Genomic DNA, 13,884 nt, shown 5'->3' on the forward strand with positions numbered 1-13,884 from the left:
ATGACACTACTTTTACGCATGGAATTCTTTATATGCATCTTAGGGTCAGTCTCGATTCAGATAATTAATCAGTGCATCAGTTTTTTTTAACTTTTAATTCTTTTTAATTTAATTTAGCAAAAATGACGACTACAAAGAAGAAGAATCATCACACCATGGTTAAATATATATGTGTTATTTGCCGGCAGGGAGGTCCGTATGGTGAAAACTGAGACCGAGGTCTTGAAAATGCTGCCCGAGGCCCGTAGGCCGAGGGCAGCATTTTCAAGGCCGAGGTCACAGTTTTTCATCATACGGACCGACCCTTAGCCAATAAATAACATATTTATCTTTTTAAAACTTGACGAAATTCATTCCGAAAGAACCCGAATGATTTAGGGCTGTAAATATGGCAAGATCTTCCATAAACTGAACAGTTTTTGAGCAAGTAAATGGTAGTTAAAATGGTAGTTAAAATGGTAGTTAAAATAGAAGTGACGCAAATTAAAGTGGACATTTTCATTTGCGTAAAGATAAAAGTGATTTAAAAGACTTCCAAACAAAGTTTGAAACGTTATTATACAAGTATCTGTTACAATCTGACACCTGTCAATTAGAGAGCGCGTAAGAAAAGAAAAAAGCGCATGTAGATTTTTAAAAAACAACAAAACTAGTTTGGCAAGGACTATCACCACAATGTTTTCTTCAAAAACAGTCAATGATCTTACGGAAGTATTATTCACTCTCATCGACGATAAATTTATGTACGAAGATTTACCTTTGTTCATTAAGTAATCGGCGAGGAAAGTAATGGTAAGTAAATTCAAATTTTTTGTTTTGAAGTTGTGAGAGTTTACTCGTTTGTTTGCTGCAATAGCGTGTGAAAATCTGGTCTTTCCTTCGCAAAAACTAAATTCGGATGATATACTCCAACGAGACACAAGGGGATTTCATGTGGCCTTTTCTCATTTAATTCCTTAAGTTTCTGTTGTGCAATTTACAATACAAATGTCCAAATTGAACGGACTTGAAAAGACTCACCGATAGCGTATATTTGTTGCAGAACTGAAATTAAAACTTCACTCGCCTTTTCACTACGAACAAAATTGTTTGAGAAAATCCAGATATTAAATGAATGAAAGTTCCATCGATTAGTTCAACTGTGGCCAAATATCTTACGTTTTAACTCTCTAGGTACTTTTTGTGAACGATATAAATTAATTGCAGACGTTTTTTAGGCCGCCTGTCAACCGACGTAATGACATTATTGCCTATACGAAAAAGTCATACTGAAACGAAAATTTTTCAGTCCACCAAAGTGACTTGAGAGAGAGAAAAGAAAGGATTCATAAGTTATTTATCGGCTTGAGGTAGTGACCGACTTCTTTGCTTAAAAATACTGCCCAGCCGGTAGAACGAGATATATTTATGAAAAATAGCAACGAATGAAGGGATGTACTTGGCGACTCACGAAAGCGTTACCGTTGCCCGTGGGCAGAGATAGGAAAATACTGACCGGGTAAAGAACCAATCAGATTGCAGGATTCTTTACCGTGCCCTCTGAAAAAAAAAATATGTTGATAACGTGCATGCAATATAAATATCATTCCATTCAATACCTATGAATTATCCACCGGTATGCTTTTTTCTTATACCTTCGTAACTTTTTATTATTTGGTTATTGTTTTGTCCGTCTAAAACATCTAATTACGTAGTTTATTCCGATGTTAGCGCCACAGGGTGTGGTGCCCACTTAGATGTCAACAATGAACAGGTATGTCACAAGTTATGGGATGTAGATGATTGTGGTAAAAGTTCCGCCTGAGGGGAGCTGTTAGCTATTTCATTCGCCCTGGAGTCGTTTTTGCCTCTCTTTAAAGACTCTAACGTGAAGTGGTTTTCTGATAGCCAGAGCTAGTCCCTCTATGCTAGTTTCAGAGTTCAAACTGTTTGTGTTTCGCTTCTCTCTTCAGGTTTTTCAAGGTTGCCCAAAGTTGAGATGTGAGAATCCACTCTGCTATTAAATTAGACGGCAGTCACTAGACAGCATCAGTCTGAAGGTATCTGTGTCTCCAATGTGGACTTGAGTGGTTCAATAGATTTGTGATTATATTTGGAGTAGGTGGCTGGGAGAATAAGACAATAAATGACAAGAAATGAGAGAGCGGATGATTTTGACCAATGAAGGCTTGAGTGATTCACTAGCTTTGTGATTGTATTTGGTATAGGTGGCTAAATGAAGAGGACAGTAAACGGCAAGAAAAGAGAGAGCAGATGATTTTAACTTGGACGGTTAGTCATTTCATTTATAAATGACCGATCATACTGAATTATCACTCGAGTTATGGGGAAAGATGATGGTAAATGAATCGAGGAGTTTGTACGAAAATTATGGATTAATATCATTTTGATAGTTAACAATTGTTCCGTGAGCGTGCGTTGGATATGACGTAGTAAATAACCGAATGGGCTATAACCAGTCTCTTATCCAACAACTGTGAATGGAATAGTTGTTGTATTAAATTTCATCCTGAATGTTTGAATATTTGAAGCTTTTCTTAGTTCCGTAACAGTTGGCATAATACATTTCCATATGCGGTGACTCGGAATGTGAGCTGATAACCGGAGTCAACTAATCCAATCAGATAACTAGAATTGCAATATTCGGAGTTCGTCTGAGTTTAAACTGTAATGTATCTAATGATTGTAAATTTAAGGAACGATTTCATTCAGAAAACTATTTTCAAATCTTGGGATTCACGCGAATGGTTAGAAAGTATTTGCTACCATTTGACCTCAAAATGGTGTAAGAATATCAGAATTTGGTATATAAAAGTATGGGTTTGGTGTGTAGATATTGTGGTGAAGACTTTTGTCGATAAAAATGACATTTAGGGATTCTATTGAGGTAATTAGAACATTGAAGATGAAATGGAAAACAACATTGTACGAAATGTGTTACAAATATTAACTGTTACAAATATTATCCTGGTGGTAGAATTTTGAAAGTTAATCAGTATTTTTGTGGAGCCCCGTATTAGTTAAAATTAGTGTGTGGAGTTTCTTTGAGTTACAGTAAGTCTTTGAAAAAATTTTGTTATGCATGCTGTGTGGTATTTCTGTAAAATTTTGCGAGCACATTTGTTTTGATGATGCAGTGAACATATGTTGTAAATAATTTTATGAAATATCAGGATATATGCGTTTGTCCCGTGGTGGAGGTGAGGAGGGGGTGCTTCTAAGCAATAGGCTAATGTGATATGGATGCTAACTTCTCGTAAGGGAGAAAAATAGCACCAAATACTGTTGCTGAGGCAAGAAATTGTAAAAACGATTGTGTCCTTATAGATCCAATAAACAATGGATTGTAAATGAATGAGGAAACCGATTTGAGCCTCTTTGGAATAAAGAAAATAATATTCAACAAGGACAAAAGCATACAAGTAAAAGAATTTTAATAACCTCGCTTGATACACAAGAGCTTAGGACGAAATGCAATCTCGTTCTCGGCTAACTGGATTGGGGCATCGCTTCATGCAGTTTATCCTAACTATGAATCTCCTGCATTGGCGTACTGGCCGCTGTTGGCAACTTTTCCTTCTGTCTCGACAACCGCCATGTAGGAAATGAAGACAAAGACTTAAGTCTTAAGACTTTGTTACTGCAGCTCGGTAAAACTATTTTAAACATATCGTAAAAACGCAACTTACATTAATATTTTTTCGCCAAATAACGCGCGAGATATGAGGCCGCAGCACATCGTAACATCTTGGTTCACACAATGCAGACTGAAAATGTTGAAAACGGAGCAAAAGCGACCGGACAGGACAGGACAACAACACTTGTAAAAAAAGGTTTTTAAACGTCTCATTGCTTTTAAAACGATGAAATCAAAGACTGACGTTTTGGGCCACTTTTCACATGAACTAAGCAACTCGAGATTATTACCTGCGCGTTTTTAACCTTTTAAAAAGGGACATGTCTCGAATAAAAGCTTAGAATATAACAAAAAGAGATAGCGATAAAAACAAAATTTAAATCATATTACCAAAAATAAGACCGTTATGCTATGGTTATGATGCGTTACAGACCTCCTCCACCTCCACTTCTCGACCTCCATATCAACCTCTACCTCCACGTCCACGTCCACCTCTACCTCTACCTCTGCCTCTACCTCTACCTCTGCCTCCACCTCTACCTCCACCTCCACCTCCACCTCCTCTCTTTGCACATTCACTTCGGTACATAAGGTTCGCTTGCTCTGCATCAGTTGAACTTAAACCAATCCTCTGGCCAATAACATTTTGATACTGGAAAATACGATACACGAACGTCAATTAACTACTGCAGCCCATTTAGGAAGGAGGCTGGTACCCATTGGGGGTTGGGGGGTTCTTTCTTCTTCGTAGCTGTTCTTTGGTATTATATGTCGCACTATTCCCCCCTCCCCCATCACATACCATCACCCCTCTTCCCCCCCCCCCCCCAAAAAAAAAATCCGCAAATACGCTACAAAAGTCTATTCACCTATTGAAACCTTTCGGTGCAGGATTACACTCTAAGACAACGGCCGATCAAGAAGTGTCTGAGGGAGAGAGTGGAGCATATTGGTTACACCAATGATTGCTTGTGCAATTGGTGTCCAGGATTCTGTTTGTCGAGGCTCCCAGTGACTTGACGGGCCCAGTAAGCTTATTTTTGTTTGCCATGAATTCGCACAAGATGGGAATATGGAAACTGTTGTAATTGAAATAATTAAGATATCAGGAAACAGAAAGAGAATGAACTGGATTATGAGGCGTAGTAACATACCTTCTTGTCTTTCGTTATTATGGTTTGAAGTCCAAGTTTCGGGTTCTTGCTGAATGCTTTGTCGTCGTAATGCATCAGGCTCTCGTAATCATAAGGGATGCCGAGAGAATCAACGAATGACCTTCGGTACTTCTTAAAATTATCCTTCATCCCTGCAATAAATTATGATGAAATTTTTTTTGTCGGGAAAGTTAGTTGCTGTAATATAATTATTTTATTTAATGGATTCGTACAAGTACAAGTACAGGTGCATAACAATAGGACATAAGTCCCTTACTTGGTTAATACACCCACACGTAAAAAATATCCCGGAAAGCAATATCCCGAAAGAAGATCCCTTCCCTGATCCGACTAAACTACAATTCAAATAATCTAAATCACACAGAACATTCTAAAGTATACAAATTAACAACTTAACTCAACTTAACAAGTACAGACAGAAGAAGTATTTACACGGCGACACTAAGATGATAAGAGGTAGACGTAAGGAAAAAATTGCTATTAATCCTGATGATGAGATCTTGAGAAGAAAATTTATGAAAGGTTTGGGTTCTCGTGAGTTGGAGATCAATTGGACCGGATATATTTGAGTAAACGGTGTTTTCTGCGTTGCTTTTCAAACACTCTACAATTTGATCAAATCTGCTAAATTCAGGGAGAGTTCGAGGGTCAAGCCAAAACGGCAAAAACTGCGCGGCTACTTTAAAATAACTTCAGCCTGATACTATGTTGGATTACAGTTCAGTTTGTTTAAACTTTTGAAGTACTGATAATATGCATTGAGTTCATTAGGGTGACAAATAAAAGAAGACCTAAGAGGAAACAAAATATCGCTTTTGGTAAGCGAAAAGAACGAGCTATCGGAAGTTGACTAACTGCAATAACTCTATGACGAAACTCAAATTTAGGTTTTTGGTGGAAGATACGTGCGTGCACGTTCTTGAGAGTGATTGTACAGTAGCTAGTTTAAAAAAAGACTGAGTGGAGAAATTCAAGAATGAAGACTTTTGCTGTAAGGGTTTTTAAAAATGAACTGAAAATAAATTTTCCTCACCTGGTTTTACATTTTTTAACAGCACCGTGACAAACTGATCTCTATCAGGACGAGACTGTTCATGAAAGAAACCAATGGCATGGCCTGTGAAAAATCAGTAAGACGCTTGCTTTTTTGCGATTCACTCTTATGATATCTACCGTTACCTGATAATCCATAATGCTTCTTTCAAAATTCAATCAAGAGGATTTTTGAAATGGTCCTAAGTTCGGATAGAAAAAATGTTGGTTTCAATTTTCCAACGGCTTTAAAAATATCGTCCCTTGATAAAACCTCTAAAATGTGTACATATAATTAAGCAAAAAAACAAAAATAAGACAAACCAAACAGGGAAAAAAAGCAGAAGAAAAAGAAACAAACGAACCGACCATACTAAAAAGTAAGGAAAATAAATAAAAACAAATAAACAAACGCATCAGAGCAAATTATTTACCGATTTCATGGGCAACAGTTCCTAGATTCCAGCATCGGTTTCCAAGGTCAATAATTTGACGGCCTCCAACTCTACCCACATTTGATAAACACCCTCCTCTGAAAAGTGAGGCGATATCAGAAGGATGTAGTGATTATTTACATAGATTTACATAGTTTGTTGCGCTTTCATGAAAATAGAAAAACAAAGTAGAGTGTAGCTCTGTTTAAGTCGGTTATTAGGGATCTCGCGGGCGAGACCTAGTTGCGACGCTAAGGTAAACTCTGATCACAAGAAAAGATATCATATTTGTGATAAAAACTTTGCAAGTGAGCCGTTGTCTTTACTGTCTTTATCAGGTTCAAGCATTGTCTTACATGATAAGGCACCGTTAAGTTTCAAGCAGACATTTATTTAATTTTCTGTCAGTGTCGGGGTCCTTATTCTCGAACTACAAAACCTTTGGTGAATCTTATGGCTGCAAGGAGAGGACCAAAAAGAAATGTAAAATGTTTTAAATTCATGATGTACTGATTTGCGACGTACTGATTGCTGTCGCAGACCTGGTTTACGTGTAAGGTCTCCAATAGCGGAGCGCGCGTAACGTAGCCCCATACGGAAGAAAATTGTTAAGTTAACCTTTAAAGCCAAGAAAACTTAATTGCTACGTCTCGTCCATCCATCCGTACATTTGTTTAATTTAAGATATTCTGGTGTTTTCAGCACCAGAAAAAAAATGCTAACGTACTGGGATAGCTTAATTCTCTAATTTCTCCAACCATTTTTTTTTTCGTTCAAACACACAAGCTCATGATTACTAAGAATTATTTCATAGCAAATTACGCTAACAGCCTCTAACCTGTGTAAAGCAAACACTACGTAGTCTTTTTCATTTGTTCGCCTCTTAAAGCGGATGCATGTCTTTCCCGTCAATTCATTCATTCCTGCAATTATGGCATTATTTGCTTTCCTGGCATTCTGTTTTCTACCTGTGTTTTTTAAAAAGCAAAGACTAGTAAATATCGATCTCTTGCACCAAGCGGGCTTCATTTCGCTCTGTTTGCATATTGAATTCAAATCGTAGACATGACGCAGCGAAGATTCATCTCAAGTGAAAAGCTAGTTTTTCTAGGATCCTTTCCAGCATTATACTTGTTTGAATTGTGATACAGGTGAAGCGAATTGTTGGGGCGACTTTTTAATTAATACAAATGGATCTCCGAACTTAAAGTTGAAATGGAAAAAAGGGTGAGTCTACTCTCGACCCAAGTGTCCCAGCCACACAGAGCTTGTCCCGTTTTTTTTTTGTTGTTGTTGTATGAAGCTATAAGGGGTGCTGCAATTCTCTGAAAAATATGCCAGTCCAACGTCCCGGAATGCAGCTGATAAACTGTTACTTCGTTTTCCATTTCAGTTATGTACTGTACTGCATGTGTTGCAAATATTTGACTCCGAACTGCAAGAAACTTGTACAAATATGTCCAAGTTAACATAGAGTTTAAATACATTCGTATTAATCTCTGAAAAGTGTAATGCAAAACAAAACATGCACACAGAAGTTATTCGCCCTTACTAAGGCCATTAGAGATGACGTAAGGGACTTCTCCTTTCGGCCATAGTCTGTTTCTGGGTTTGACGGCTGCTCTTTTTCGGGAAATATCAACATCCATTCCATGCTCGGCTTTATAACGGACATCGGGAGGAAGAATCATATCTCCCTCGAACAAATCCTTATTATCCACGCCTAAGTTCTCTATGATACAAAATTGAATAAAATCGATTAGTCGATCACTTCTTCATTCAATAAAACAATCATCATTCATGCAATCAACCAATCAATTGTACAATCAATTCTCCAATGAAACCAATCAAACCGTAAGTATTACTCAACTGATCGGTAGGGCAGTCAATTAATTTCCCAATTAAAAAAGAAGCATAAGCGTGACAAATTTATGAAACTTTATGTACTTCTATTCTCTTTGATACTACTAATAATTAGTTATAACCTCTTTAAATGGATACGTTTCAATAGAAAACTAATGGCTTGTAACTGACAGCTGCTCTTATAACTAACACGAAAAAAAAGGGATTCGGCGTGAAGCGAATTTAAATTAAAACTCAATCTATTTCCCTCAAAATCAGGTTAACTTTGTATTGTATAAACATATAAGGTGTACAGCAGTCAGCAAGTGAGAAGCATGAAAAACTGAGACAGCGACACACGTTTTCCCAAATGTGAACATTGCGACCTCTTTTACTCGTGTGTTTTTCTTTCTTCTTTTTCAGGAAGCAACGTTCAATAATCGAACTACGAGAGACCCCCTCCACCGGAAGAAAGAAGTCTCAACCATCTGCGCAGGCGTCTCGATATCGTTGCCAGAGTTTAAGCGAATGTGCATGTGTAACTTTATTAAGGCTGCCTAACGATCACTAGCTCCTTTTCTACACTGGGGATCTGAAAAATCCAATCGTTTGATCGCTACACCTAACTCTTTTCCTACCACGTTTGCGCAGACTATGGTAGACCCGCTATGGTATCAGCCAGCGTTGTCTTGGCGTTAACTGACTGTCTTCAGGTCTGGCATGATGGTCTTGAGTTGTTTGATAACGTGTGCCATGACTACGAGGACTGAGTGCACCTCTGGAAGATGTAAGCGAAGGTTAGCATTTGAAGGCGTTCGCTAATCTTTCTGAAGGCTACGTTGATGTGCCAAGATATGCCACGTTTGCCAAACCAATCGGTTCAGCTTTCTCAGTATTTTCTCGGCAAATATTTTATAGCCCAGTCCTGTACAACTAGTACTGATGACTCTTCTAATGACTCGAGGATATTGATCCTTGCAGTATCTTGATTTAAGGAGCGTAGTATGTGAGCCTTCCAAGCCATCGGTAGAAATATTGGACAAGATGGCGGCCGCGCTTGCGCATTTCGTCCATAATGGCGTCCAAAGAATATAAGAAACTGTATGGAAATTTGTAAAATTTCTAAAATATAACAATCAGGAGCTCATAGTCCCGTCTGCTCTCGATCGAGACATATTCAGTACTGATTCTACTATTCATCAAACCTCACAGGGACTCGATAAATTAAAACCACTTACTTCCCGAGCCAGTTCTTTTGTCATTGATTATTCACCTAGGTCGCCATACAGTTCTTCAAAATCCGTCGTTCTCCATCCCAAAAACTCGCCTATTACAGGAAAGTACATCAATAAAGTCAACTGCTCTCGATTGAATTGACTGCTACAGAGTTCGAAGCGTCCAAATATCCTGTAAAATTGCCATTTCCTCCCATCGAAAAAGTTACCAACGCGCCAGAATATCCCTTATTCGTGTTGAATAAGTGACGAGACGCCATCTTGAAAACTATAACTGAAATAGTTAAACACGAGCAACGCTGATCTTCGAATCCTCGGCCATATTTGTTTATGTTCTTGCAGGGAAATAAATTAGTTCTCGGTCCTTTTCGGAGTAAAAATATGCCAGGCATTGAATACAAATTCAGTAGTCTTAGCGCGAAAATTAAATTAAAGCAAATCAAAATTTTGACATCATGTCATCGCTCTGCCTCGAAAAATCCCAAAGATTTACTTTCAGGTCTTCTTTTCTTTTTCTTTTCATCAAATAGAAGATCTGCAGTGCTCAAATTGTATAAGTCATGGTACGAAACACTCTTCTTTGCAGATCGAGCCGTGATCGCCGCCATATTGAATTCTCTTGATATTCTATTGTTCTGGAGTGTAATACGATATGTCCTTGATTTCTGGCGATGATAGATGTTTGTTTCAGCTCGAAAGTTCCTCCTTGACTTCGGGTAACAGGTTATTTGTCTAGGCGATCACTGCTGATTCCATTTCGCTGAGAGTTGACATTAGTTGGTCGCATCGATCACAGGTGTCGTCATGATGATAGCCGCACTGAGCTTCAAAGGCCAGCTCCTTTGGGTCACTCAACGCAAACAATCTGCAGTGATCAGCCACAGTAGAACTCTGACACACGTGTACCTATAACACACAAAACAAATTACTCACGACTGTCTGCCAGACCACATGCAATGCATATACGTTTTGACGAGCCTGGGTGCTATGTAATTTATATACACAAAAAAAGTAGTCATTGCGAAAATCTGAAAAGTAATCGAATGAAAAAGAAACACAAAGTGCCATAGGCAAGGCAGTGGCGTTTGGCTTCCATAAATCGATAGTTGGTCAGACCAGGAATATAACGATGGAGTTTGGAAAAGCGCACCTTATCTGCCATGATGGAAAGTATTTGGCGACGCATCTCCCAAGTGTTGGAAGTCTGATAACATTAGGCAAGTGCCTCCATCAGCGTCACGTCCACAGTGTCGTCATCAGAGTCTTCATTACCGGAGATCTGGCGGCGCACCACATCTGAGGAACACACTGCGCGGTACAAGGGGCCTGTCTCTTGTTCTTGAAAGAACAAGTTATCTCCATGATTTGTAGCCTTGTTTAAGCTGTGAGAATTCTGGAGACCCTTATCTTGATAAAAACAAGCTAATTCAATTTATGCTCGTGTAATGCGGAAAAGTAGAGTAGGCATGTTGTTTTTGTACTAAAAAGACCTGTTTTAAGGATTTTATACTCGTTTATAAAGCGCCGATCTGTGCTTACCACATTTTTTTTATCTCGTGTGGTATGAAAGGTTCACAACAATAAAGTTGGTTTATATTAAACCGGCCCTGGTTTAAAATTTACAATTTATCAAGGAAGAACGAATGGATATTATTATTTTTTGTGCCCACGATTCTGTGTTGTGTAAATTTATCGGGGAAAATGTTTGTTATCTATATGGATTAGTTTAATCGGTGTTTAGATCTGTGGCGCTTATATTGCTGTCTGTTAACGTCCTCTTAGTAACGAAAGACATGTTATTTATTCACAACACCTCCTACAATTTACAGTTTACCTCCGTGCAATCAGCATTCGCGTTTCAATTTGGTTCTTCCGTTTCTGCAACAACGTACCAAACTTTTAGAGCGTAATTAGTCTAATTATTATTGACTTGAACCTCGGCCTCTTGTGGGAATGTTGTTGCGTGACAGGTGAATTTATTCATAATTACACACTGAGGATCGGAATGTAGGAAAATAGTAATTCGCGGGGTATTTTGTTTGAGCTATTGTAGGTTTACCGTTATAAAATGTAATTAGTTTAATTTTCATTTGAAGGGAGGTAAACGTGTAACGAAAGTATGCAAGACAATATAAAAGAGGTTCTAAAAATCTTGTGGAACGAGTCAAGATTGCCATCGATTGCCTTTATTGACCTTTACTCAGGCGGTTAGTTCTACAGTAAAAACCCGCGTATAAGAACCTAGTGATTTAAGAACCTACAGGCTGAAATTTTGCATTTTAATACCTAAATATATAAGAACCTATTCAGCCTGACAAAGAAAAATAGGTTCTAATGTAAAAAAACACTCCAGATTTGATGTTCAAATTCTGTATTTTAATTGTGAAAATTTTTGTAGTGTACTGCTTTTTAGTCTTACCAATAAAATATTATTCATTCCATAAAACTCTGTTGTAGTTACAAATACAGTCACAAATACTGTGCAGTACACTGTATATACTGTAAATAGCTAGACATGTTTTGTTCTGTACAGCATGGATTTGATTGGTAAACAAGGCAGGCATATTTTTCCTGTTGAAATTTGCATGGTGATCATACAACTGTAAATATGGTCAGGCCCATGATACAGGACTTGTTTCGACAACAAGGCTTGACATTTTTGTAAATGCTTTACAATTATAACATATTAGTACTATTATAGTTCCCCGAATCCTATCACTATAATAACTTTTGCAAATAAGAACCTACTAAGAACCTAATTAGCCTGTTATTGGAAAAAATACCTCAAAATATAAGAACCTGTTCAGCCTGAACTCCAAAATTCTAGGTTCTTATACGCGGGTTTTTACTGTACGCCGACGTGGCTAGAACTAACCTGAAGTATGAATAAATTTTTCTCCAAGGTAAGCTTAACGTGACCTTTCTGTTGTACGTTTTCTTTCTCAAGGAGAGAAGGATTCATTTCGATGTAAACAAATATTTTGTTGAAGGCATGCGTTTATCGTTACCAGCTGTTGACAGTTAATTGATGTGATTTTCCCAATTTTTAAAGCGTCGGTGCTTGGTCCTCGTTGAAAGCCCGGAATTGAATTAAATACCTGCTTTTGTAACTACATTTCTTCTACCAAAAATTCTAAATCTCAAGCGATTCAGTGCTTTACCGGGCAAAAAAATGTCGCTTTAAAAAGTGCACGAAATGAAGAGTTTTCAGTACGCGAATTTTAGCGATTGTTGAAAGCTTCCCGTGGCCTAACAATTCAAATCTACAGGTCTTTAAATTGACTTAAAAACTTGGTTAACCTTCAAAGAGATATTTCTATGTGTAAAACAGGGTTTTAATGCAATGCGACTCAGATCAGAGCAGATTGTTTGAGAGGGTATGAGATATGTTTATTTCAGCGGTTTCATGACACGTTCTTCTGATTTTAAAATGTATATTTCAACAAATTAAACCCACCACGTTCCTTGGCCTACCATAGGGTATCTTCAAAAAATTATCAAGGAAATTGGTTTTCTATTATGTGCCACCTTCCGCTTGGTGTTAGTGGACAATAGCTCTTAATTGCTTTAAAACTGTGATAGCTAGAAAATCACTGAAAAGTTCAAAAAAGGGGAAACAATTCAAAACTCCGAACCTCAGCTTTGAAAAACTATGATCTACTCTGGCATAATTACAAGAGATTATTAACAACCTTACCTTCAGGATTTTCCGATGCAACAAAGACTGCCGTCATCAACAGGGTGAAGCACAGACACTTCATGCTTCTTTGCCTTCTCAGTCAGCTTAAGTTTGCTTGCCTGTGAAAACGTCTGCTATAAACTGATGCTTCTCGTGGTCAAGCTGTTTCTTATAGTTTATCTCGTCAACAATCCAATATGTGATTCAAAAAATAGTGTGGAAATGGGGTGACTCTCCTTGTGTTTGTCGCTAGTGAAAACCAGGCTGGAGGGATACCGAGATCCAATATCACATTTAAGATTGTCCTTGCAGCAAAATGGTAGTCATTACTCCATTGAAATAAAATATGATTAGGTGCAAACAAACCGCGTAATATTTATTGCTTATACCTAATGTAAGCAGACCAGCAAATCAGAACGGAACTGAACAAAGGTGACTAAAATATCTTGATCAATATTATTCCGCCGTTTACACTCCGACGTCAAATCGCATGGCACTTTCCAAAAATGTCGCAGGGAGTAATGCATTTGTCAATCTAACTGAAATAGTGAAGAGTCTATGAAATGCAAGTTACTAAAAGTGACTCTTTTTAATTTTGAGGTTGTAATGAAATCTCTGGGGACCTATTTTTGTTATCACAAAGATATGCAGCCAAACAAATGGATGTGACTACCAAGAAAGGGGATTTAGGCATTTTGCAACTTAAACTCAAAATTTCAGAGCATAACAAGTTGTCTTCTAATCAAATTTTTGCTATTTTGTTGCGTTATAGAGTGGTACAATTGTTTTTTTGTTTGTTTTTTCGTACCTTAGGTTTTGAATAACTTTAATTTGATCCTGCATGAACCTC

The 13,884-nt window shown here is 37.7% G+C and overlaps 1 protein-coding gene and 1 long non-coding RNA gene across 4 annotated transcripts; one reads left to right on the forward strand and one right to left on the reverse strand.

The window, feature by feature from the left end:
• The first annotated feature begins 1,950 nt into the window (after positions 1-1,950).
• Positions 1,951-8,746, forward strand: LOC136277978 (uncharacterized). The gene is made up of 3 exons (XR_010716133.1): positions 1,951-2,039; positions 2,208-2,271; positions 8,544-8,746. It is a non-coding gene; the product is annotated as an uncharacterized lncRNA (long non-coding RNA).
• LOC131784287 (zinc metalloproteinase nas-14) lies at positions 3,418-13,409 on the reverse strand. 3 transcript variants are annotated; one of them, XM_066160981.1, is made up of 9 exons: positions 13,053-13,409; positions 10,506-10,762; positions 9,359-10,261; positions 7,831-8,010; positions 7,117-7,246; positions 6,279-6,376; positions 5,846-5,929; positions 4,792-4,943; positions 3,418-4,289 (listed from the first exon to the last, which is right to left on the reverse strand). In XM_066160981.1, exons 4-9 carry the CDS (start codon positions 7,967-7,969, stop codon positions 4,101-4,103), a joined length of 792 nt encoding a protein of 263 aa, XP_066017078.1. In that variant the 5' UTR covers positions 7,970-8,010; positions 9,359-10,261; positions 10,506-10,762; positions 13,053-13,409; the 3' UTR covers positions 3,418-4,100. The 3 variants fall into 3 exon arrangements, with proteins under 3 accessions (XP_066017078.1, XP_058957067.2, XP_066017079.1); XM_059101084.2 differs by lacking the exons at positions 9,359-10,261; positions 10,506-10,762; XM_066160982.1 differs by lacking the exons at positions 9,359-10,261; positions 10,506-10,762; positions 13,053-13,409 and adding an exon at positions 8,759-9,314.
• Positions 13,410-13,884: the final 475 nt, after the last annotated feature.

The sequence above is a fragment of the Pocillopora verrucosa genome, chromosome 14 (assembly GCF_036669915.1).
Source record: "Pocillopora verrucosa isolate sample1 chromosome 14, ASM3666991v2, whole genome shotgun sequence".
NCBI lineage: Eukaryota > Metazoa > Cnidaria > Anthozoa > Scleractinia > Pocilloporidae > Pocillopora > Pocillopora verrucosa.